Source organism: Culex pipiens, chromosome 3 (genome assembly GCF_016801865.2).
Source record: "Culex pipiens pallens isolate TS chromosome 3, TS_CPP_V2, whole genome shotgun sequence".
In the NCBI taxonomy this organism is placed as follows: Eukaryota; Metazoa; Arthropoda; class Insecta; order Diptera; family Culicidae; genus Culex; species Culex pipiens.
Genome location: NC_068939.1, coordinates 18438317 through 18462059, shown reverse-complemented (window position 1 = coordinate 18462059; position 23743 = coordinate 18438317). Strand labels below are relative to the sequence as shown.

General features: G+C 38.6%; 3 protein-coding genes across 15 annotated transcripts in view; 1 reads left to right on the top strand and 2 right to left on the bottom strand.

Annotated features, from left to right (window-relative positions):
* LOC120413442 (supervillin) overlaps positions 1-23743 on the bottom strand; it is a 536783-nt gene that overhangs the window by 94400 nt on the left and 418640 nt on the right. The window lies entirely within an intron of this gene.
* On the top strand, positions 6663-7942 carry LOC120426045 (uncharacterized). The gene is made up of 2 exons (XM_039590730.2): positions 6663-6779; positions 6850-7942. The coding sequence occupies exons 1-2, from the start codon at positions 6760-6762 to the stop codon at positions 7940-7942; spliced, it is 1113 nt and encodes a 370-aa protein (XP_039446664.1). The 5' UTR covers positions 6663-6759.
* Positions 8039-9318, bottom strand: LOC120426046 (uncharacterized). The gene is made up of 2 exons (XM_039590731.2): positions 9165-9318; positions 8039-9099 (listed from the first exon to the last, which is right to left on the bottom strand). The coding sequence occupies exon 2, from the start codon at positions 9095-9097 to the stop codon at positions 8039-8041; it is 1059 nt and encodes a 352-aa protein (XP_039446665.1). The 5' UTR covers positions 9098-9099; positions 9165-9318.

Below are 23743 nucleotides of genomic sequence, written 5' to 3'. Positions count from 1 at the left end.
GCATTGGAAAGCTGAGAAAATTTCCTATAAGACACATTTTAAGGTAGCGATGACTATTTTTTCATAAAAGTTTGCTCTAGAAAACACGCCGTGATTTTATTTATCAAAATTTTAAGCAAAATTATTGAAAAAATAATAATAAAAGCTTTACACATCACCAAAGTTATTCCAAGAAAAATGACAATGAATTCATAATAATATCTTTTTATAATCTCTTATCCTAAAATAAGACCTGAAAAGTTAATAAAAAATTTAATAAAAAATTTAATTTAATAAAAAAACAATTTAATAAAAAATGCGAAAATAAACAGTTTGTAATTTATTTTGAATTGTTCTTAATAGATTTCACAGGAAGTTTTCCCCTATTTTTTATTTATGCAATACAAATTTTTGTTGCCCTTGATGTGTCACGAAAATTTTGAAGGAGAAAAAAAATGTTCAGTGTTTTATTTTTTCTGCTCATAAAAAAATTTGTCCTTAACATCATTAAACAAAATTTGCAATTGCCTCTATAGGATCTATAAAACCAAGAAAGTTGTTGTTGAGATAAGCTTTCTTTATACTTGATAACTTATCTTATTGTGGAACGTTGCTTTTTTCTGAAAATTTATTTATTTATTTATTTTTTAATTCAAAGAAATTAAATCATATGAATTATAAGATAATGATTTCTTTCAAAAATCAGGTAAGATCTAGCAAGTTAAAAGTGAAGAAAAAAACTTGAATTCATTGTGTTGAAAAAATCATCTTTTTGCAACTTGTTGCAAGTACTACTTTTCTGCATTCTACAAACGTGGCCTAATATAAATACTTTTAAAGTTTTTGAGTTTTTTTACATGAATACACATTTTTTGAATTTTTCAGCGTTTACTGATTCAGAAAAATGTACATCAATAAGAAAAAAAATGTCTTGACATTTCAAATTAACATGAAAAAGGTAAAAATCCCCAATAAAAAAAAACACAACATTTTCAATCAGCTATCTCAAACAAAAATAAACAAGTTTTACACAATCTTGCTGCAGCTTAACCATACAATTGAGTGGTTAATTCATGATTATTGTACTGCCCCTGATCGCATAAATGTCCCATATCTGGCGCAACATTTCAAAAGGGCGCATAAGCATTCTGACAGCTGGAATTGTTTGGCAAATTCCAAGACAACAGGTAACTATTTAACAAAACCCACAGTGTTGAAAAGTAGCTCGGGAGGCCAGCTATTGGTTGAAACTTTGAGTTTTGTGAAAAAGTTAACTTAATCCAGAGAATTTTCAAATTAGTTCAAAATGTCAAAATGCTTATCCGCCCTTTTCTCGAGTTGCTCCAGATATGCATTTTCATCGTTGTTGAGTTATTGATGCAGTTTTGTTCAGAATCGTGTGATCTTTCAGAAAAGCCTATAACATCGAGTACTTTGTTCTAGAAATCAGGTGGAAATCCAGTTTTTTCGTGAAAACTTAACAAGTAGCCTTATGTGTCGGACAAACTTCAAATGCGTTTTTTTTCAGCTTGCTGTTTTTGCATATGGGACATTTATGTGAACATGGGCAGTGTATACCTTTTTAATTTTGTCATAATTTTACTAGATGATAACTGAATATTTTTCTTCTAATAAAATTGCTAAGATAAATAAAACAACACAAAAAATATTTTTCTGTTCTTTGTCTTTGTCAGATTAATGATATCACTCGAATGTCTTTTTTTTCTTGTTATTTTCAGATTGCATATATATCTTTGAACAAACATTTCACCAGCGCGCCTGGAAGACATGGTTTTGCTGCGAGCATCGTCAACATCCGAGAGGACACTAATCCTTGCCAAGCCAAACACCAGCAAACATACAGGACCTATACGCAGCGCCAGCGGCTGCTCCAATCAATGTATCACGCATAGGAGCTTCAGCTGGAAAACCAATTTGTGCACTTTCCCACTAATCCCGAAGCTACTGTCGTCGATGGTTGAGATATTGGATCCACTGGGGGAAAATGCACGTCAGCTGGGTTGACCTGATTTGCGATGCATTAGATTTTCTAGTTGCTCGTAGCATAGAACGATGTAGCTTCACAAAGTATTAGACGAAAATTTAAAATTAATCAGCTTCCGCCAGCGCGTTATAAAACACTGCTTTAAAATTATGAAAACCACCAACGATGTACAGGGGCGGTAAATCCAACCCGAACCTGAGCTGAGGTTTTTAATTGGATCCGGGGCACGAATCGCTTGCGGCGGCGGTGGTGGTAGCGACGAAGAGCAAAACCTAATTATCGTCATTACAGCCCGTCGCACTATTAAATTTCCGCAAAAAGTTAGTCACGCTACCGAGGCGAGGACCAGGACTGATTTAATTTGCTCGCGTGTCAAGCGATATGATGGCGTTTTGCAGGTCCACCCAACACCACGGTGGGGTTATCCCTTGGTTGGACTTGTGGAAGGACGAAAAGCTAACAAGGTGAAAACTACAACCGTTCACGAAAAGTTGTCTAGTCGAAACTATCATCGTTCGGGACCAGAGACATTGATTGGCTCGGTAGATGAACTCCGAAACTGCTCCAGGGATTGTTTTTGGTCGGAATGAGAGCGCAAATTGAATCAACTGGAGATCCAATCTCAGCCAATCGTGAAACTTGTCCTTTAAATGGAAAAGTTTATTCTACGCGAAAACGTCTTGAGTTATTGGTCTGGAATGCGCTTCAAAGATAATTCTTCTAACAAGGGAACTCGGCGATGTACAACTCTGCATAGAGAAGAGACATTTCACGAGACAGTAATCTTCAATGAAGATGCCGGCAGTTGCAATTATCCTTCCGCGTGGAAGGATCTCAACTGCACAGCGAAGTAGTTGTTGTTCGCGAGACTAAAGGGATAGAGGAGCTAAACTGGACTACTAGACCACGATATATCAAAATAGGTCCAACCAAGGACTCTCTACCTTCCGGAACACCACAGAAACGCAGATAACAAATTGTGTCTTCCTATACAAAAGAAGACTCCTGGTTTCCCTTGCCAACACATACACACAAGGCAATCAACCAATCCCGTCTTCACGGCGAGGAAAAGTCACTTATTTTTCCGCGTCAAAGAACCAACCAAGCTAACCCCTTCTTCGCCATATCAGCTGCAGCAAAAGGGTGGTGGGGGAAAATGTGCAACCATGAATCAGACGCCGATGGAGAGAAATTGACAGGACGTGGAGCTTGATTATGTTGGCTTGTTAAGGGTGGTGGTGTTGGTCCTCTTTAGCCCCCGGCCCTCGGGCCCGGATGGGAAATGAAGATAAAGCTTTCGGGAATGATTTGTAATCAACTGCCATCCATCTTTGCAACTCTTTGGAAAAAGGGTGAGTTTTTTGCACGAACCTTAAAGGATGCAGGACACAAAGCTCATTTCGGTGAATGGGTTTTGTTGGCAAAGTTTAAACACTCCCTTACGAAAACGAGAAAAGCCAGATGTGATATGGTTCTGCATCCCAAAAGGTTCAAGGAAGAGATCAACTACACAGAAAAGCAGACACAAAGTAAGTTTTTGCCTCTTTGTCCGGTCATCATCGTTGGTGTGGAAAAATGAAAAACTTTTGAAGAAAATGAGGAAAACTCTGATGACTGCTGCTGCTTCCGTCGCACACTTGAGGGATCAGACAGCACGAAGAAAGGAGAGATAATTAGAAATGAGCTCATACAGAGCCTGCCCCCTTTGGTGGAGCCCTCACGTGGGAGTCAACGAGTTAGTTTTGAGCCATTAAGCACGACCTGGCAATTCCAGCATTCATGCGAGTTTCTGTGTGTGGAGCAAATGACTCAATGTGCCCTGGCCCTGAAAAACAGATATTCAGGACATCCAACAAGGACGAAATGGCGCCCGCCACCACCCTGAGGCATTCCAATGACCTGCCCGGTGATGAACTCAACTTTTTTTCCCACACTCAACGAGAGGGCGTGTGAATAACCTGGGAAATTCCTGCTGCAAAAGGACACGCTCCATTGGGCGGGTCGATATTTCAACGGGATCCGGGACCCGTGTGCTGCACACTTTGGGTCACGATGATGCAGGTGCAATACCCGACTTGGGCTTTGAACTGGTGGGAGTTGGGTACAAAGCAGCAGCAGCATTGCTTTGCATCGAAATGAAAATCATAAACATTTTTCACTTCGGGATTTAGTCACGAATTCGCTGGGATTGCTTTGAAACTTACGGACCTGTGTACCAAGCTCTGAAGGAATCCATTAAACGGTCATGAATTTGCAACTACATTGAAATTTTCTATTAATTTAGTTTATTCATAATTCTCTGAGTTATTTTCGATTAAACTCCAAAAGAAATAGAATTCTATTTATTTTTTTGTCAAAATCTCAGCTTGATAATTTTTGAACATTTTTTTTCCGGGGAATTCCTGATATAGGGAAAATATACCCATTGTAATCCTAAAAAGCGGTCGTGTTAGAAAAATGCTGGATATTCTAGAGTGTTCCTTGAAATTTGCTAGACCAAGTACACCAACGAGTAGAGCAACTTTTTGTGAACAAATCTGTTTATTTTCACTTTCACTTAAAGTTATTTTATTTCTTTTACAAACATTTCAAAAAAATATTTCCCAAATGTATTCCAATCAAACGAGAATGCATTGAGCCACGCCCATTTTCCTATTTTCACCTTAGTTTTTTTTCCAGCGCTCTTTTGGGTCTGCTTAGTGCTGCCAAAATTTATGAAATTTTACGCGAACACTCACGAAAAGTAGCATGTATAGAGAAAGTTTTCTGACATCACTGGCTCACCCTTTGTTCTATATTTGCCTTCGCTTATCGCTCGGTTTTCTTCAGCCTTCGATTGGAATGGGTCGTCAAAATTCAAACGTCAAAAGACTTGGCGCGTTTGTTTTTTTTTTATGGCGCTTGCTAATTATTTACATGTTTCGGGATTATTTTTCAAGTGAGTGACTAACTAATGTGCAAAAGAACATTTTGCTGGTAGTTGGAAGCAATTTCATATCTTAAGCGCTTTGGAAACGTTAGCGCAAGTGAAAAGATATTGATGGCGACTTTCGTTAAGCAGTTAACCTCTCATCTTGCGTGTGGATGTGTTTGCCAACAAAATGATGAGAAATGGTCTCGCAAAATAGAAATTATGAACAAAATTGCATTAAATTTGATCTTTTTGGCCAGTAAATGCCATAAGTTTGCGTGCTTACTTGAGGCGATGCTGTTGCTGGTAAGTTTATAGAATAAATAGTATTTTTTGGAGCTTTAATCGAGCATCAAACTCTCCATATGACGACGATAGGTGTTTGATTGGAAAGGGTTTATATCCCCTAATTGAAAAAAGGTCAAAAAATTCTAGAAAACAGGAATTCAAAAAAAAATAGAATGAAAAAATTAAAAACATTAGTGAAAATCATTTGAGATTCCCAAACAAGTAGCGACTCGACCTGAATTTTTATAAGAACAAATAGAAGGATAAGTATATAATTTGTATTTTTTAAATCTAATATCAACGAAAAACGAAGCAACTCAACGATTTTTTTAATATAATACTATAATAATTGGCTCAAAATTTAAAATTGAGAATTTTAAATTTTGAGTAAAGTTATCAAAATCTATCTTCATTTACAATAAATCTGAGGCAAAATAATTATTATACTGGATTGTAGTTGAATAAGAATAATTAAAATTTATCAGATCAAACCAGAACATTTTTTCATTGGCTTGTGGACTACATAGCCTATGAAATTTGGAGCGATGAAATTGATGGTCTATGGTCTAAAATTTAAATGCATTGCAAAGTGCAGCTCAAGTGAAGTGAAGCTCTAAAAATCGAGCCACCCTAATACTTTGTAAAATGATTTTTTTTAAATCCCTGTCATTCCTGGGATCATAAGATATTTTATTAAATTGCCACTAAAAAAAATCTAAACATGGACAGCAGTTTTTAAGATAGTTTGAAAGCATTTAAATTAGGATAACTAATGCATTTCGTTGTGCTTCAGGTATAAAATCAACCACAATTTCTTATCCAAATAACACTTTTTAAAAAATTTCCCCCAAAAAATCAGGAGCGCAAAAATAATAAATACACAAAAAACATGGTAGGTAATATTACATATGGAAATAAGTTCATATTTTATGCAGAAAAAATATGTATTTTTACCGCCAAAAATTTTTACATTTACCTTGTTTTCAATGTAATGCCACTTTGTCAGTCTAAATTAAGACTATGTTTAAAAACAAAGAGGAAATAATAAAATCTTCCAAAATTATAAAAATATAACTGTGTATTTTCAATAAATTGTTGACCGTTTGTTTCATAATTTATATTAAATATGGCACAAATGTTGAATTTTAGGGTTAGAAAAAGTCATAAAACTTAAAGAAAAAAATATTTTAGAATTTTTTTGATATTCGGCAAATTTCTAGTAGTAGGGGAACATCTAATTCCAGCGTGCCGCTAATGTTGTCAGGTCAGAACATTGACATTCAATTAAAGCTAATTAAAAGCGTTTTCAACTAAAATCGGGTGATAAATAGCTCAATGAGAAGTGAGCAAGAAAGTTTCTATCAAAAGTTTTGAAAATTGGTTGTTTAAATAGTGAAAATCAGCAAATTGGATGGAGTTATTGTGATTTCGGAAATAAACCGAATTATCGCGGCGACTTATCTGACACTTCCGAAGTGATTACTTTGCAAACTTATCTAATTCTAATTCTGAGTGTAACGACATGTGTTAAACGCAAGACGAAACGTCACAGAAAAAAAACAAAGCGGTTCGCGTCATGTTTTCCCAAGAAAATTTGTAAGTTTTCACTTTTTACATAAAAAAAAGATGAATAATACATGTTTTCGACTTTCTTCAAACTTTACAGTGAAAATGACCCCGAAAGGCAGGTGGAGGAAGATGAAGAGTCCGAGGAAAGCTACACGAAAGAAGAGTATCTGATAGAGGATCAGCCGGAAGAAGTAAACCCCGATAGACTCGAAGAATCTAATCCGGAAGCTGGCGGGATCGATTACGATCCGTTTACGGACGACGAAGCTGGACCTTCTCCATCCCCTCAGCGAGAGCAGGAACGCTCAAAAGCGAAGCGACGAAAGTGCGAAAAATTGTTTTCATTGGAATGCAGTTTTTGTCAGAGATTGTACCGAAGTCAGTTGAGGCCAAAAGAAAACTTCTCGGCGCAGATCAGTGGCGATTCTGTGCAGGAGGTGGTAGCAAATATGTGGGAGTCGGGAAAAAGCCTCATCAAACGGGAAGTCAGATTCGAAAATGGAGTCCCGAAATGGGCTTCTGGTGAAATCCCCGGAGAAGAATCCGCAGAAAAGTTCCTCATCGTGTACGCTCATAAATCGTATGCCACGACGAATCTAACCTCGAAAAAGCTGCAAAAGTGGCGTGATCAGATTGTTAAGGTGTTTGTGTACGCTTACTCCAAGGAAGTTGAGACCAAGGGTCAGTATGGGGATGTTCTCAAATACTTAATCAATCCCAAGAATCCTGATCGGGCTGGCGCCAACTCTATGAGGGAGGAAGCTGCTTTGGCAAAAGAGTTGAGAGAGAAAAATCCGCACCTCGAAGGTCATTCCAGCTCCTGGCTGCTGTGGGCTACCACAATTCACGCGGCCCCTGCCCACGAGCAAGAAGCTTTGAAGGAGGCGCAACATCCCCCCATCAACATATCGAAGTATTTCCGTTGGGTAGGAGTGTCCGAGGCAGCTCTCCTAGATTCAGTCCATCGAGGAATGGTCGTAGCGAATACGGTCAATTCGCGATGGTCGAAGCAAATCCGGGAGATCAAGGAGGATCTTCACACTGCATTTAACATCATTCAAGGGGCAATCAGGAAGGTGGAGACCATGGAAGCGGAATCGAACGCAAGCATAGCATGCGATGGAATCGGCTGTGCAACCCGAGGAGAGCGAGTTAAGCCAACAGTAGGCTTCGGTATCGATCACATTTAATCATTTTTAAGTGATTTTATCACATTCATGTTTTCTAACATTCATGAAATAAACAAATTCGTAATCAGTCGTTATTAAATCAGTGCTTTTATTCCTTCATTGCTTACGGTACAATATCCCAAATTTCTTCGGTTCTTGTCCCAATCCCTTTTCTGGCAAAAATGATCCTCCAGCAAAGTAGCCACAGTGCTCGAACAGTTTGAGGCACGAATAAGTTTTAAATCGATTAATCGCATCGAGCACTTCATGCAAAACAGGTTCGTTCTGGCGATGGTGGCGCTGCAAATCTTTTTTAATCAACCCGAAGATAATCTCCAACGGGTTGAAAAAAGGGCAGTAGGCTGGGAGAAATATTGGCAAAATGCCAATTGACCTCAGATACATTATGATATTGCGGTCACAATGTATCTTGGCTCCGTCCATAATCCACACGGAGTGGAATCCTGGATAGCGTTGAACTTTTTTGTTCTTCAGGGCAAAATCACGACAACAGTCAAAGAATTTTAGCCGTGTGAAAGTGCCCTCAGTCCAGAAGCTATCCAGAATTCCACTGGAGCCAAGAAAACAAAGCATGGATGCCCGAGGTTTGCGGCAGAACTCTCCTCGAAAGATGACCTTTTGTCCAACGACGCCGTAGCCTTTGGTCCGCAGCATGTCACGATTATCGAAGCTGACCTCATCCAAAAACACCAGGTTGAACAGGTCCCACGGAATTGAAAGCAGCTCGAGGACGTACCGGACAATTTCATCTTCACGTATCTGGATCGCCCGGCGTTCTATGGTCTTCCAGGACATTCCAGCTTCGTGCAATACGGCCCAAACGGAAGACACACTGATCGAAATTTTGAACTTTCGTTGGAACATTGACTGAGCTTCATCAAGAAACAGAATCGGATATCGATTGTAAAGCTCAACCAACCATGTCCGCATTTCCACTCCAAACTTTTTGTAAACCTGGGCCCGCTTCTTCCGGCTAACAGCTCCGGTTTGGTCGAATTTAGTAAACCACTCGGTTATCGTCGACGGTGCCTTGCCATAAATTTCTGCCAATCTTTTCTTAGACATTCCCAAGAAAAAATGTCCATACAAAGCATGGTAAACAGTATTAGCGCTGGCGTGTTGTCGTCGAACGTTTTGGATGATGATGTTAGCCATTTCTGCAAAAAATGTATTTTGTTATTTTTTTTCATTAAATAATCAAGCAGAAGTTGTGTTCACCCACCGACAGCAATTTTCGTCAATCAAAACAAGATGACCGAAGACAGATGACAACAAACTTGGCTTACACACTGATCGAGAAATACCAAATTTAGTTTGACAGAAAAACGGCGGAGAGAAAAGTTGCGGCGAGAGTGGAAATCGCTTGGTTCGATTTAGTGCCAGAGCGACAATAGGAGCGAGTACTTAATCTGCCGAACATACGAGAATTTTCCCTAGTTTAGTTTAATAATGTATGAAGCATTTTGAGAAATATTGAAGCTGGAATTGAAATTTGTAATCTAATTTTTTGAAATGTTTCAAATATCATAGAAAATTTTCAAATGGCAAGAAACTATCTAGGCTTGAACAAAAAAAAATCAAATAAAATAATAATTTTTGAAAAGCCAAAAATTGTCCGCTATTTTAAATAAAAAATGTGTTGAAAAAAAACAAAATTCATCAAACGAGTATTTTGTCCAAGAAAAATCCTGCGAAGGACACACTTTTTACAATAATTATTTTTTTTAGTTTTCAATAATAATAACTTTGTTTGAAAGATTAAGTTTAGTCATTCTTATTTAAAAAACTAACTTAATCCACCTATGTGGTTGATGCCTTCCTGACTTTTTACCAAAAATGGGTATATGAGTGATTTCATCATTTTTTTAGATCCAGAAAAAAAGAACACAATGTATAACTTATGTGGTCATTACTCGAGACAGGGTTGCCAGATCTTCAATGTTGTGGACTCGTTGGAAAGGTCTCTTGATTACCTAACCAACGATGGGTCGGATGATGGATCCGGACATTGTTTACATACATTTAAGTGAGATTCGGCTACAAAAAAGTACATAAATATCACTTAAGTGGTCAGAACTCGAGACAGGGTTGCCAGATCTTCAATGTTTTAGATTCGTTGGAAAGGTCTTTTGATTAGCTAACCAACGATGGGTCGGATGATGGATCCGGACATAGTTTACATACATTTAAGTAAGATCCGGCTTCAAAAAAGTACATAAATATCACTTAAGTGGTTATAACTCGAGACAGGGTTGCCAGATCTTCAATGTTTTGGACTCATTGGAAAGGCCTTTCAATTACCTAACCAACGACGGGTCGGATGATGGATCCGGACTTAGTTTACATACATTTAAGTGAGATCCGGCTACAAAAAAGTACATAAATATCACTTAAGTGTTTATAACTCGAGACAGGGTTGCCAGATCTTCAATGTTGTGGACTCGTTGGAAAGGTCTCTTGATTACCTAACCAACGATGGGTCGGATGATGGATCCGGACATTGTTTACATACATTTAAGTGAGATTCGGCTACAAAAAAAGTACATAAATATCACTTAAGTGGTCAGAACTCGAGACAGGGTTGCCAGATCTTCAATGTTTTAGATTCGTTGGAAAGGTCTTTTGATTACCTAACCAACGATGGGTCGGATGATGGATCCGGACATAGTTTACATACATTTAAGTAAGATCCGGCTTCAAAAAAGTACATAAATATCACTTAAGTGGTTATAACTCGAGACAGGGTTCCCAGATCTTCAATGTCTTGGACTCATTGGAAAGCCCTTTCAATTACCTAACCAACGATGGGTCGGATGAAGGATCCGGACATTGTTTACATACATTTAAATGAGATCCGGCTACTAAAAAGTACATAAATATCACTTAAGTGGTTATAACTCAAGACAGGGTTGCCAGATCTTCAATGTTTTGGACTCGTTGGAAAGGTCTCTTGATTACCTAACCAACGATGGGTCGGATGATGGATCCGGACATTGTTTACATACATTTAAGTGAGATCCGGCTTCAAAAATGTACATGAATACCACTTAAGTGGTCATAACTCGAGACAGGTTTGCCAGATCTCCAATGTTTTGGACTCATTGGAAAGGCCTTTCAATTACCTAACTAACGATGGGTCGGATGATGGATCCGGAGTTTACATACATTTAAGTAAGATCCGGCTTCAAAAAAGTACATAAATATCACTTAAGTGATTATAACTCGAGACAGGGTTGCCAGATCTTCAATGTTGTGGACTCGTTGGAAAGGTCTCTTGATTACCTAACCAACGATGGGTCGGATGATGGATCCGGACATTGTTTACATACATTTAAGTGAGATTCGGCTACAAAAAAGTACATAAATATCACTTAAGTGGTCAGAACTCGAGACAGGGTTGCCAGATCTTCAATGTTTTAGATTCGTTGGAAAGGTCTTTTGATTACCTAACCAACGATGGGTCGGATGATGGATCCGGACATAGTTTACATACATTTAAGTAAGATCCGGCTTCAAAAAAGTACATAAATATCACTTAAGTGGTTATAACTCGAGACAGGGTTGCCAGATCTTCAATGTTTTGGACTCATTGGAAAGGCCTTTCAATTACCTAACCAACGACGGGTCGGATGATGGATCCGGACTTAGTTTACATACATTTAAGTGAGATCCGGCTACAAAAAAGTACATAAATATCACTTAAGTGTTTATAACTCGAGACAGGGTTGCCAGATCTTCAATGTTGTGGACTCGTTGGAAAGGTCTCTTGATTACCTAACCAACGATGGGTCGGATGATGGATCCGGACATTGTTTACATACATTTAAGTGAGATTCGGCTACAAAAAAAGTACATAAATATCACTTAAGTGGTCAGAACTCGAGACAGGGTTGCCAGATCTTCAATGTTTTAGATTCGTTGGAAAGGTCTTTTGATTACCTAACCAACGATGGGTCGGATGATGGATCCGGACATAGTTTACATACATTTAAGTAAGATCCGGCTTCAAAAAAGTACATAAATATCACTTAAGTGGTTATAACTCGAGACAGGGTTCCCAGATCTTCAATGTCTTGGACTCATTGGAAAGCCCTTTCAATTACCTAACCAACGATGGGTCGGATGAAGGATCCGGACATTGTTTACATACATTTAAATGAGATCCGGCTACTAAAAAGTACATAAATATCACTTAAGTGGTTATAACTCAAGACAGGGTTGCCAGATCTTCAATGTTTTGGACTCGTTGGAAAGGTCTCTTGATTACCTAACCAACGATGGGTCGGATGATGGATCCGGACATTGTTTACATACATTTAAGTGAGATCCGGCTTCAAAAATGTACATGAATACCACTTAAGTGGTCATAACTCGAGACAGGTTTGCCAGATCTCCAATGTTTTGGACTCATTGGAAAGGCCTTTCAATTACCTAACTAACGATGGGTCGGATGATGGATCCGGAGTTTACATACATTTAAGTAAGATCCGGCTTCAAAAAAGTACATAAATATCACTTAAGTGATTATAACTCGAGACAGGGTTGCCAGATCTTCAATGTTGTGGACTCGTTGGAAAGGTCTCTTGATTACCTAACCAACGATGGGTCGGATGATGGATCCGGACATTGTTTACATACATTTAAGTGAGATTCGGCTACAAAAAAGTACATAAATATCACTTAAGTGGTCAGAACTCGAGACAGGGTTGCCAGATCTTCAATGTTTTAGATTCGTTGGAAAGGTCTTTTGATTACCTAACCAACGATGGGTCGGATGATGGATCCCGACATTGTTTACATACATTTAAGTGAGATTCGGCTACAAAAAAGTACATAAATATCACTTAAGTGGTCAGAACTCGAGACAGGGTTGCCAGATCTTCAATGTTTTAGATTCGTTGGAAAGGTCTTTTGATTACCTAACCAACGATGGGTCGGATGATGGATCCGGACATAGTTTACATACATTTAAGTAAGATCCGGCTTCAAAAAAGTACATAAATATCACTTAAGTGGTTATAACTCGAGACAGGGTTGCCAGATCTTCAATGTTTTGGACTCATTGGAAAGGCCTTTCAATTACCTAACCAACGACGGGTCGGATGATGGATCCGGACTTAGTTTACATACATTTAAGTAAGATCCGGCTACAAAAAAGTACATAAATATCACTTAAGTGTTTATAACTCGAGACAGGGTTTCCAGATCTTCAATATTGTGGACTCGTTGGAAAGGTCTCTTGATTACCTAACCAACGATGGGTCGGATGATGGATCCGGACATTGTTTACATACATTTAAGTGAGATTCGGCTACAAAAAAAGTACATAAATATCACTTAAGTGGTCAGAACTCGAGACAGGGTTGCCAGATCTTCAATGTTTTAGATTCGTTGGAAAGGTCTTTTGATTACCTAACCAACGATGGGTTGGATGAAGGATCCGGACATTGTTTACATACATTTAAATGAGATCCGGCTACAAAAAAGTACATAAAAATCACTTAAGTGGTTATAACTCGAGACAGGGTTGCCAGATTACCAATGTTTTGGACTCGTTTGAAAGGTCTTTCAATTACCTAACTAACGATGTATAACATGATGATGTTTGGTTCAGTTTACTGCCATTTATTCAACATCCAAAAAAATGCGAAAACACATTTTTATACATAACTTTTGAACTACTTATCGAAACTTCAAACAATTCAATAGCACCGTATGGGACCCTAAACCAAGTCGAATGCGACTGGTTTGGTCAAAATCGGTTCAGCCAGTGATGAGAAAACTGAGTGACATTATTGGTCACATACACACACACATACACACACACATACCCACACACATACACACACACATACACACACACATACACACACACATACACACAGACATTTGTTCAGTTTTCGATTCTGAGTCGATATGTATACATCAAGGTGGGTTTTCGAGCTTTAAATAAAAAGTTCAATTTTAGAGCAGGATTATAGCCTTACCTCAGTGAGGAAGGCAAAAAACCTTTTTATCCAGGCATTTTTTAAATTTTTCTCCCCTCCCAAATTTCTTAAAAATCAGGTGACAACAAAAATATGGCTAAAAACTGATATAATATTGAAAAACTTATAATCAATAAATTAATTCATTACGATCATACGCTTCAACGATCTGATGACGTTTCTCTTATCAACAGCATGCATGAATACGATGGAAAGATAAAACATCAAGATCATTAAAACTAGAACTGCTGCAGATAGGTAACAGTCGTTGGCCACCAACGGCGCCCGCCATGTCAGTTTGTAGATCTCGAGGGGATGGCACAGATACTCTTAAGAAGTTTCTTCCAAAAAATAAAATTCCTGAATCGAGAGTTTCTTAAACTTCTATATATATTAATTTCATAGACTCTCGTTTGGATGTTCAATATTCCTTATTAGGAAAAATATTGGAATGACATGCAAACAACCTTTCCGGACGCTTAAGAGACCTCCGCAAAATCTCAACAATGTTCAAGCCCCGTCGACCAAAGCAGCACCCAACACAACACCAAAATGAACTGCACCGGCGGAGTACCGGATTACCGTGAGAACCGACTCTGAATGTGCAGTGCAACCTACTCCAAAACGAGTGCAGGAATTAGGCACCGAAAATTTCACGATACTGCGACTCCGAACGAAACGGTGCTGTTGACGACGATGTGTTGTTGCAGGTTGCAGGCAAAACCCACCTTCATGGTTATTGGCCCCCGGAAAATCGCACCCTCGAGAGATACTGCCGTATTGAAGGCACGTCTAAACCTTGCGAGGTCCTGAAATTTCTGGAAAAGTTCGTTCGCCGGGAAAATTTCCATCGCAAAACGAAGCCGGTGTTGGAACGTGAAAATTCGCATAAATTTCCATATCGTGCGGCACACAGGAATTTATCGTCCTCGACGATGATGAAGATTCTTTCGAACCTGATGAAAAGACCATGTTCTGGAGAGGGTCGGGGAAGATTAGAAAACGTCTCGACGGTCTCTTATTTATGGGTAGAGTCAGCTGCTTGGAGTGGGGTTGGAGTTCATGCTAATTCCGGAAGTCTTTTCGTAGTCTGTAGGGGGCGTCGGCTTTCTTCCTCAAATAGAGTAACGACGTGCTAATTTATCTTGGGCGACAATGGGTCTCTCTAATCCCGGAACGATAAATCAAATAAATTTTTAAGGTATGCTCCTTGAGGGGTTGGAGAATCATGACCATGATTACTCTTCAAGCGGAATAATTTATGAGGAGGTGGCTCCGGCATTGACGACCCTGGAATACGAACCAGAACGCCGCTATTAAATTTGAAGCACCTCTCAGGAAACCAGCGAGTAACGCTTCGAAGAAGTGTTCTTCAAGTATCGATTCCACCCAACGTGGAGTGCGCGGGCACTTCAAGTCACTAAACTTTGGTCAACTCGTGCCTCCTCAAGTTCCATAGTCGTGTCATGATGATGGGAGATAGTTTGGTGGTTTGCATATTTAAAACGCTGTTCTATAGCCGGCGAAGAAGGCAAACAACCGCAGTTCTTGTGATGCATTTTTAATTTTCACTTGGTGCGCTCGGTTCTGGACTATGGTGGTGAACCTGTGAACCCTGGAGCTGCCATCCGGGCAGAACGGCTAGAAAGAAATCGATAGTTCTTCCTGCCGTGTAGCATTTGCTGGAAGTTTTGTTATAGCACGGAAAAAAATTGACATCACACAGAACAATTTGAATCTTGAATTGTTCAAATCTGCAATCTAGAAGGCATGCCTTCAAAAATCATAAAATTACGACAAAAGATTTCTTTCCGTGCGTCCAAAACTACGCCGAGCAGTCAAGTACAAGGTTTAACGAGTCCGCAGGCAACAACGGTATTATAACAAACTATTCCCGGACTGTTGTAGAGCTTGCCGGTTCCGCATAACAGGGAGGGGGGAAAAGCCGACCTCGCCCGCACGCCAAACCGCATCGAATTTCGGTAATCCCTGGCTTTGCTACCACCACCGGGATAGGAATCGATCCGGAATACCTTGAGGAACGACGACGGCGTCATTCTTCACGGTGCACCGCAACGCAGGAGTTCAACAAAGTACAGCAGGAAGCTAGCTACGCGGTGAAAATGTAGAATAACGGAATTAGCTCGGTTTTCCTGGAATGGACAAACCATCCGACCGAAAGGGATAAGGGATTATAGCCGAAGGAATGCGCATTATTCAACGAGTCGGGTTTCATACTGTGTTCCGGGGAATGAGTAGCTGTGGGGTAGGAGAGATTCCAGAGGAAATTTCTTTGAGTTCCTCCTAGATGAAGGACAAATCTTGCAAAGTTCTTCTTTGTTTAATTGCAGAAGCTACTCAAGGATACGAGTCCCTTTATCTTCTACTCAAGTGAAAATTCTTCAAAAATCCAACAACATTTATGGACCATGTCCGAAAGACCACACCAGCTCGCGGATTCACCAGCTCTAGAACGCTTGGCGTGGGTTAATTTATGGACGTGGTTGGCATGCAAAACGCAAACTTTCGTGGAATGATTTCCGCGCGCGTCCAACCGCGCTCATTGAACCAACTGAGCAACTCTCTACGAAATCAGCCGATTTCGACCATTTTTATTTTTTGTATTTTTTTATATGACTCAAACTTTGTGGGGGCCTTCCCTATGACCAAATAAGCTATTTTGCGTCATTGGTTCACCCATACAAGTCTCCATACAATTTTGGCAGCTGTCAATACAAAAATGGTATGTAAATATTCAAACAGCTGTAACTTTTGAGTGTATTTTCTGATCAATTTGGTGTCTTCGGCAAAGTTGTAGGTATTGTTGAGGACTTTTTAGAAAAAAATAGGTACACGGAAAAAAAATTGCAGATATTTTAAACAACTTTTTTTTCACTAAAACTCAATTTCCCAAAATACATATTTTTTGATTTTCGAGATTTTTTGATATATTTTAGGGGACTAAAATCCGCAACTTTTGAGCTATAGAGAAACATGGTCAAAAAATCTGCCGCCGAGTTATAAATTTTTGAAAAAATAGTGATTTTTGGAAAAAATCGCAATTTTATTCAAAAACAAATCTGAAATTATTTTTTAATGCAAAATTGAATTTGCAATCGAAAAGAACTTTATAGATTTTTTGATAAGGGGCTCCGTTTTCAAGATATAGCCACCGAAAGTATGATTTAAGCGAAATATTTGCAGTTTTTCGATTTTTAAAAATAGTGACCATGAGTGACCATTTCCAAAAATATTATTTGTGAAAAGTTCAGAAAATTTGCTATAAAATTGTCTAAGAGACATTGAAGATTGGACCTCGGGTTGCTGAGATAGAGCCGCTTTAAGAAAAAGAAACACGAAAATTGAAGTTTTCTAAATCTCACCAAAACAACCCACCATTTTCTAATGACGATATCTCAGCAACTAATGGTTCGATTTTCAATGTTAAAATATGAAACATTCGTGAAATTTTCCGATCTTGTCCAAAAAAATACATTGAAAATTTTTAAATCAAGACTAACATTTCAAATGGGCGTAATATTGAATGTTTGGCCCGTTTGAAATGTTAGTCTTGATTTTAAATTTTTGAAAATATTTTTTTCGAAAAGATCGGAAAATTTCACGAATGTTTCATGTTTTAACATTGAAAATCGGACCATTAGTTGCTGAGATATCGTCATTAGAAAATGGTGGGTTGTTTTGGTGAGATTTAGAAAACTTTAATTTAAGTGTTTCTTTTTCTTAAAGCGGCTCTATCTCAGCAACCCGATGTCCAATCTTCAATGTCTCTTAGACAATTTTATAGCAAATTTTCTGAACTTTTCCCAAAAAATATTTTTAGAAATGGTCATTCAAGGTCACTATTTTTAAAAATCGAAAAACTGCAAATATTTTGCTAAAATCAAAATTTCGGTGGCTATATCTTGAGAACGGAGCCCTTTATCAAAAAATCTGTTAAGTACTTTTCGATTGCAAATTCAATTTTGCATTAAAAAATAATGTCAAACTTGTTTTTACATGAAACTTCTATTTTTTCCAAAAATCACTATTTTTTCAAAAATTCATAACTCGGCGGCAGATTTTTTGACCATGTTTCTCTATAGCTCAAAAGTTGCGGATTTTAGTCCGCTAAAACATATCAAAAAATCTCGAAAATCAAAAAATACGTATTTTGGGAAATTGAGTTTTAGTGAAAAAAAAGTTGATTAAAAATTCTGCAATTTTTTTTTCCGTGTACCTATTTTTTTCTAAAAAGTCCTCAACAATACCTACAACTTTGCCGAAGACACCAAATTGATCAGAAAATTCACTCAAAAGTTACAGCTGTTTGAATATTTACATACCATTTTTGTATGGACAGCTGCCAGACTTGTATGGGTAAACCAATGACGCAAAAGAGCTTTTTTGGTCATAGGGAAGGCCCCCACAAAGTTTGAGCCAAATCAAAAAATACAAATAAAATCCATTTCCGGTTTTGGTAGAGAATTGCTCAACTTCAAGTGCGCAGCGCTTTATTTCAACTCGACCGTTTGTTTGGACGTTCGGTTTGTTTGGGTTATAACTAGAAGAAGGTGGGGGTTTTGGACATGTCGGACATGACCCGTGCCACTTGTCTCTATTTGTCCGGCGGCGGCGATGGTGACTGCGGTATCGGCCGCCGCCGATCGTGTTTGCAAACAGCGCAGACTAAATTTGAAATTAATGTGCTGCGCACGAGAGAGAGAGAGAGCACTCAAAACAAACTTGCATTTCACTTTAATGGGTGCAAAATTTGTGCCAGGGTGAATTGCGAAATGTTGATCAGAATTGAGATGTCTTTATGTTTTCTAGTCTGCAAGTCTTAAAGTCTTCAAGTCTTCAAGTCTTCAAGTCGTCAAGTCGTCAAGTCGTCAAGTCGTCAAGTCGTCAAGTCATCAAGTCATCAAGTATTCAAGTCGTCAAGTCGTCAAGTCGTCAAGTCGTCAAGTCGTCAAGTCGTCAAGTCGTCAAGTCGTCAAGTCGTCAAGTCGTCAAGTCGTCAAGTCGTCAAGTCGTCAAGTCGTCAAGTCGTCAAGTCGTCAAGTCGTCAAGTCGTCAAGTCGTCAAGTCGTCAAGTCGCCAAGTCGTCAAGTCGTCAAGTCGTCAAGTCGTCAAGTCGTCAAGTCGTCAAGTCATCAAGTCGTCAAGTCGTCAAGTCGTCAAGTCGTCAAGTCGTCAAGTCGTCAAGTCGTCAAGTCGTCAAGTCGTCAAGTCGTCAAGTCGTCAAGTCGTCAAGTCGTCAAGTCTTCAAGTCGTCAAGTCGTCAAGTCAAGGCTTGAAAATTCAACTCTTCCAATATTTTTAGCTTTCTGCGTTCAACATTCGCCAAATTACCCCCTTTGTCCCAATCTTAGCATAAGTAATTAATTAGGCGCAATATAAGGGCGTTCTGATTCCATTTTCATCGCTTTGATCGCCGGGCACATTGTGTAACGTCAACATTCAAGCTGTACCAAGAACCAGCCCCCGTCGATGTCGATTCTGGGTGCCCATCCAAACGTGACGCGCGCGCCGCAGAATGCAAAGTTGCATTCTAGGTCTAAATTTGATTTGAAAACCGCTCCAAATGAATGCATTCATGATCGACGACGACTCGCAGCGGGGGAAGGGGGGTTATTGTTGTCAATTTTGCATACATCCCGGCGCACAATAGGGCCTCCACAATACCAACCAGACACGGAGGTACGGCTCAATTTACGATCTGCCGGTTTGGTTTGTGCGCGAAAAATACACAATGAATTTATGAGATTTAATTAAAACTTCATATGCAAGCGCCCCCGGCCGGCCGGCCGTACGAGCTGCAGAGACAAACAACAAAGAGAAACTGATGAAGTTAACAAAACTCAATCAGACGCGGAAGTGGGAGTTGGAGTAGATTTTTGAGAGAAGTCTGACGGCAGAAGCAAAAGGGGGGCCTTCCGAAAATGTTTGAGTTGTGGCGATATCCGACAACACGGAGTTCACCAGAATCTGCTCCCCCCTCGGAAGCTGTAATTGAAGCGAGAGTTGGGAGGGGGAATCCTAGCATACCAAACAATGACCACTGACAGGGTGGACACGGTCCTGGTCCAGACTATCGGGACACACCCCCAACTCCAAAGCAAGCAGACGGTCCTGGCTGACCGGTGTAGTTGTTCCGGTTAGACGGACGGACGGCTAGCTATTATTTACAATTTATAAAGTTTTGCATTGTCGGGGGTCCTTTGCACCACGTTGGGGAGTTGCTGACGTTAGACTGGTTCAAGTTTTTGAAGAAATATTTTAAAAATTACAAATTTGAACCAGTCTACCGACCATGCAGAGTGTTTTGTTATATTTCAATGTCAGGCTTCAAGGGGTACAAATCCCCGCTCAACACCGGAATCAACACGCAAACCGTCCCGCGAGGATTGACCAAAACCAACCATTTTGGCTACCGTCAGTACGGTGCAAAGTTTTGAGTAAATTTTAATAAATCATCAACCACGCTGCCCTGGAGCGACGGCTACCCGTGGTTCACGACCCCACGTTTTGGGGTCGTTTCCGTTACGCCCAGGACTTCAACGTTGCCACTTGATGAGGGTCCGCTAAATTAATTAGGATTCACTTAGCGGATCTCGTCTCACCCGCGAGAAAAAAAGGCCATCAACCGCTGATAAATGTTTCCTTTCCCTTATGAAATTTCATCTAAAGTTTCACCCCGCGACATTCCTTGCAAACTCCAAGATACAAGCAAATGGCCAAACTTTTGCTTCCTGCCAAGAATGTAGGTCACCGTCCTCCTCCACCAAGAATTCGACGCGCTACAAATTATGCAAAAACGAAACCTTGCGCGAAACCTGTCATTATCGGCCGTCGCAGTGAAGAGTTCACATCAGAAATAGAAACCGCTTACATTTCGATTATAAAGCTCGCGGTACCCCGCGGGGGCCTAAGCAGGTCAAGGCAATTAAGTCGAAGCGAACATCCACACGACGACAAAAACCTGTTTCTCCCTAAGCGATTCCTCGATCCGTTTTGAGGATTGTGCCAAGTTTGGATGATTGACACCTGGCGGTGAATAATCCAAGTCACGTAATCTATGTCTTGAGTTGCCATTCCGGAGGGAACTCCGGAAGTCGGCGTTGACAGCAGCTACCGGTGAGCATCTGCGCGAGGACCAACTCCGCGAGGCGGCACAACTGTGTGGCCTAGAAATGCTTGACGTTCATTGAGCTGCCAGTTGAGCAGAACGACACCTGATATATCCGGCGCGGGCAGCACACGTGCCAAAGATAGTGAGCTGACCTGCGGCAGCAGAACGTGTACGGCGATTTTCTATCAAAACAGGTTGCACCGAAGAAGTGCAGCGCAGTTAGCAATTTGACCTAATTTGAACGTTGACCTTGGTTCGGGAAACCCTCTGTTTACCAAACAAAACCCCAAAATACCGTCTAAATCGGAGGTCGGTACAACGCCTAAAATTCCACAGTAAAGCTAATCTATTTCCTAAAAATCAAATTCGAGAACGTGACCAGGACAGGTATTGGCTATCGCCGGGTTACCTTGCGTTGGGACGCCACCTCGTCAGAACGTTCGGAACGTTCAGAACGTGTTCGAAAGTTCTAACCCCGTATAAAGCGCCGAGATTGCGCAAGTCACCAGTTTAGATGACCGGTGGTGCCCGCTAGGTTTGGACCCGTTTTTTCGTGAAGAACTTCAGAGTGAGCAAAGAGTGATGAATTCGGTGGTGACTCGAAGACTTTTATTGCTGGGGTTAGTGTCCGGGGTGGTGGCCTATCCGGCGCAGTTTTATCTACCGGATGAAGAGCAGGATCAGGGATACCAGACGAAGGTGGTGTGCTTTGTGTCGGCTTCGAACGAGGATTACGACTATGCGAACCTGAGTCCCGGGATGTGTACTCATTTCATACTGATTGATTTGATTGGGTTGAACGCGGAAGGTAGGCTGTTGCTGTTGCAGCGGTCCAGTAGAGGTGAGTTGGTGTTATTTGCTGTTAAATACTACCGATTCTCCAGATCGTATAGTTAAACCATATGTTGTACATTTGTTCAAGTAGACTCGGTGAATCACTAGTATTTATTAGATAGGATTAGAATTAGATGTTATCGACTTCAAAATTTGTTACACAACTCGACATTTTTGAAGTTGATGTCAGTAAACGTTTCAATTTCATCAAGGTATGATATATTTGGGCTTACTGAACATGCTCCAATCAACAGAATAGAATTTTAGTGAAATATCTGTTAATAAATGAATGTGTAAGTTTTGGGTATAAAAGTCATTTTAAACAACCATGCGCACCCTTTTTATTTTGCTAGCCCCCTAGCTAAACGTGACTTTTGACACCCATACTCCAAAAAAACTAATAAAAATCGTTTTTTTTTTCAAATAGGCGTAGCTGTGTGAAAGTTTTAAATATTTTCAAAAACAAATTATAAATTCTTTCAAAATGTATGAAAATTTTCCGATAATTTGAAACCAAAATTGAAAAAAAAACTAAAATTTATAGTATTTATTCGAAAAACGTAGCTTTGTGATGTTCTTTTTTGTATATTCATAAAAATGAAAAATTACTTTTAGAATGTATAAAAATCCTAATCATTTAAAAGTCACAATGAAAAAACCTCTTAAATTTTGGGTCTTTTTTTGAAAATACGTTGTTTTGTGATTTTTTTATTGTTTTCAAAAAAAGTTATGATTAGCTTCTAAATATAAGAAAAATTGCCGATCAAAAAACAAAAAAAACTAAAATTTTGAGTACTTTTTTGAAAATACGTATTTTTGATTTTTTTAGCATTTCCATAAAAAATGTAAAAAAAGTTTGAAAAAATCATTTGAATACCATGTTGAATTTTTTAAAAGTATTTTTGAGTATTTTAAAAATATTTATCATTATTTTCAAAGTGTAAGAAAAAACCTGACCTTTTGAAAGCCATATTCAAAAAAGCTAGATTTTGAGTCTTTTTTAAGAAAATACGTAGATTTGTGATTTTGTATTGTTTCAAAAAAATGTATAACTTCTCGATTATTACTTTCTTATTATAAGAAAAATTGCCCATATTGGAAAAATCAAAAAATAGAGTATTTTTTTAATACGTAATTTTTTTTTTGTATTTCAAAAAAATAATAAAAAAGTTTGAAAAATCATGACCATTTGAAAACCATATTGAAACAAAATAGAATACTTTTTTGAAGCTACGCAGTTTTGTAATCTTTTTTTGGGTATTTAAAAGAATATTTATGATATTTTTTTAGTGAAGAGTATTTTTTTTAATACGTAATTTTTTTTTAGTATTTCAAAAAAAAAAATAAAAAAGTTTGAAAAATCATGACCATTTGAAAACCATATTGAGACAAAATAGAATACTTTTTTGAAGCTACGCAGTTTTGTAATTTTTTTTGTGTATTAAAAAGAATATTTATGATATTTTTTTGGTGTTTAAAAAACATATTTATTTTCAATTAATTATTTTCAAAAAAACCCTGACCTTTTAAAAACCACATTGAAAAAAAAACTTAAATTTGGAATCGTTTTTTGAAAATACGTAGCCTTGTGATTTTTTTAAATGTTTTCAAAAAAAGTATTATTACTTGAATCTTACTTTCTAAATAAAAGAAAAATTGCCGATCATTTGTAACCCATATTTGAAAAAAAAAACAAAATTTGAGGTATTTTTTTGAAAATACGTTGTTTTGATTTTTTTAGTATTTCCATAAAAATGTAAAAAAAAAAGTTTCATAAAATCATGACCATTTGAAAAACATATTAAAAAAAATAGCATATTTTTTGAAGATACGCAATTTGGAACTTTT